The sequence below is a fragment of the Buceros rhinoceros genome, unplaced genomic scaffold (assembly GCF_000710305.1).
Source record: "Buceros rhinoceros silvestris isolate BGI_N320 unplaced genomic scaffold, ASM71030v1 scaffold22720, whole genome shotgun sequence".
Classification (NCBI taxonomy): Eukaryota; Metazoa; Chordata; class Aves; order Bucerotiformes; family Bucerotidae; genus Buceros; species Buceros rhinoceros.
In genome coordinates, this window is record NW_010388251.1 from 35,797 (window position 1) to 36,034 (window position 238).

A 238-nucleotide genomic window follows, 5' to 3' on the forward strand; every position below is an offset into this window, starting at 1 on the left:
TAGAGTAACCCCCCTGCTGCCACCGAGCTTTGCCTCTTCGTGGCTGCATTGTGGTTGTCCAAATCAAGAAACTCTTTGGGACTCTCCGGTCTTTCCTGGGACTCCTCAGACTTCTCATCTTCAGGCCCCAGATCCTGCCCGTCGCTCGGAGAAACCTCTTTGGCACTCGCTACGTCCATGCGGTTGGGAGAGGCCAGGGCGGCGCTCAGTGCCTCACAACCCTGCAAACCGCTGGTGG

At 58.8% G+C, this 238-nt stretch overlaps 1 protein-coding gene across 1 annotated transcript in view; it reads right to left on the bottom strand.

The window, feature by feature from the left end:
* The window catches only part of CECR2 (cat eye syndrome chromosome region, candidate 2), a 44,380-nt gene that overhangs the window by 1,513 nt on the left and 42,629 nt on the right, over positions 1 to 238 (bottom strand). Inside the window, exon 19 of the mRNA XM_010145349.1 lies at positions 22 to 231. Coding sequence (XP_010143651.1) covers positions 22 to 231 — 210 coding nt within the window. The remainder of the gene's footprint in view (positions 1 to 21; positions 232 to 238) is intronic.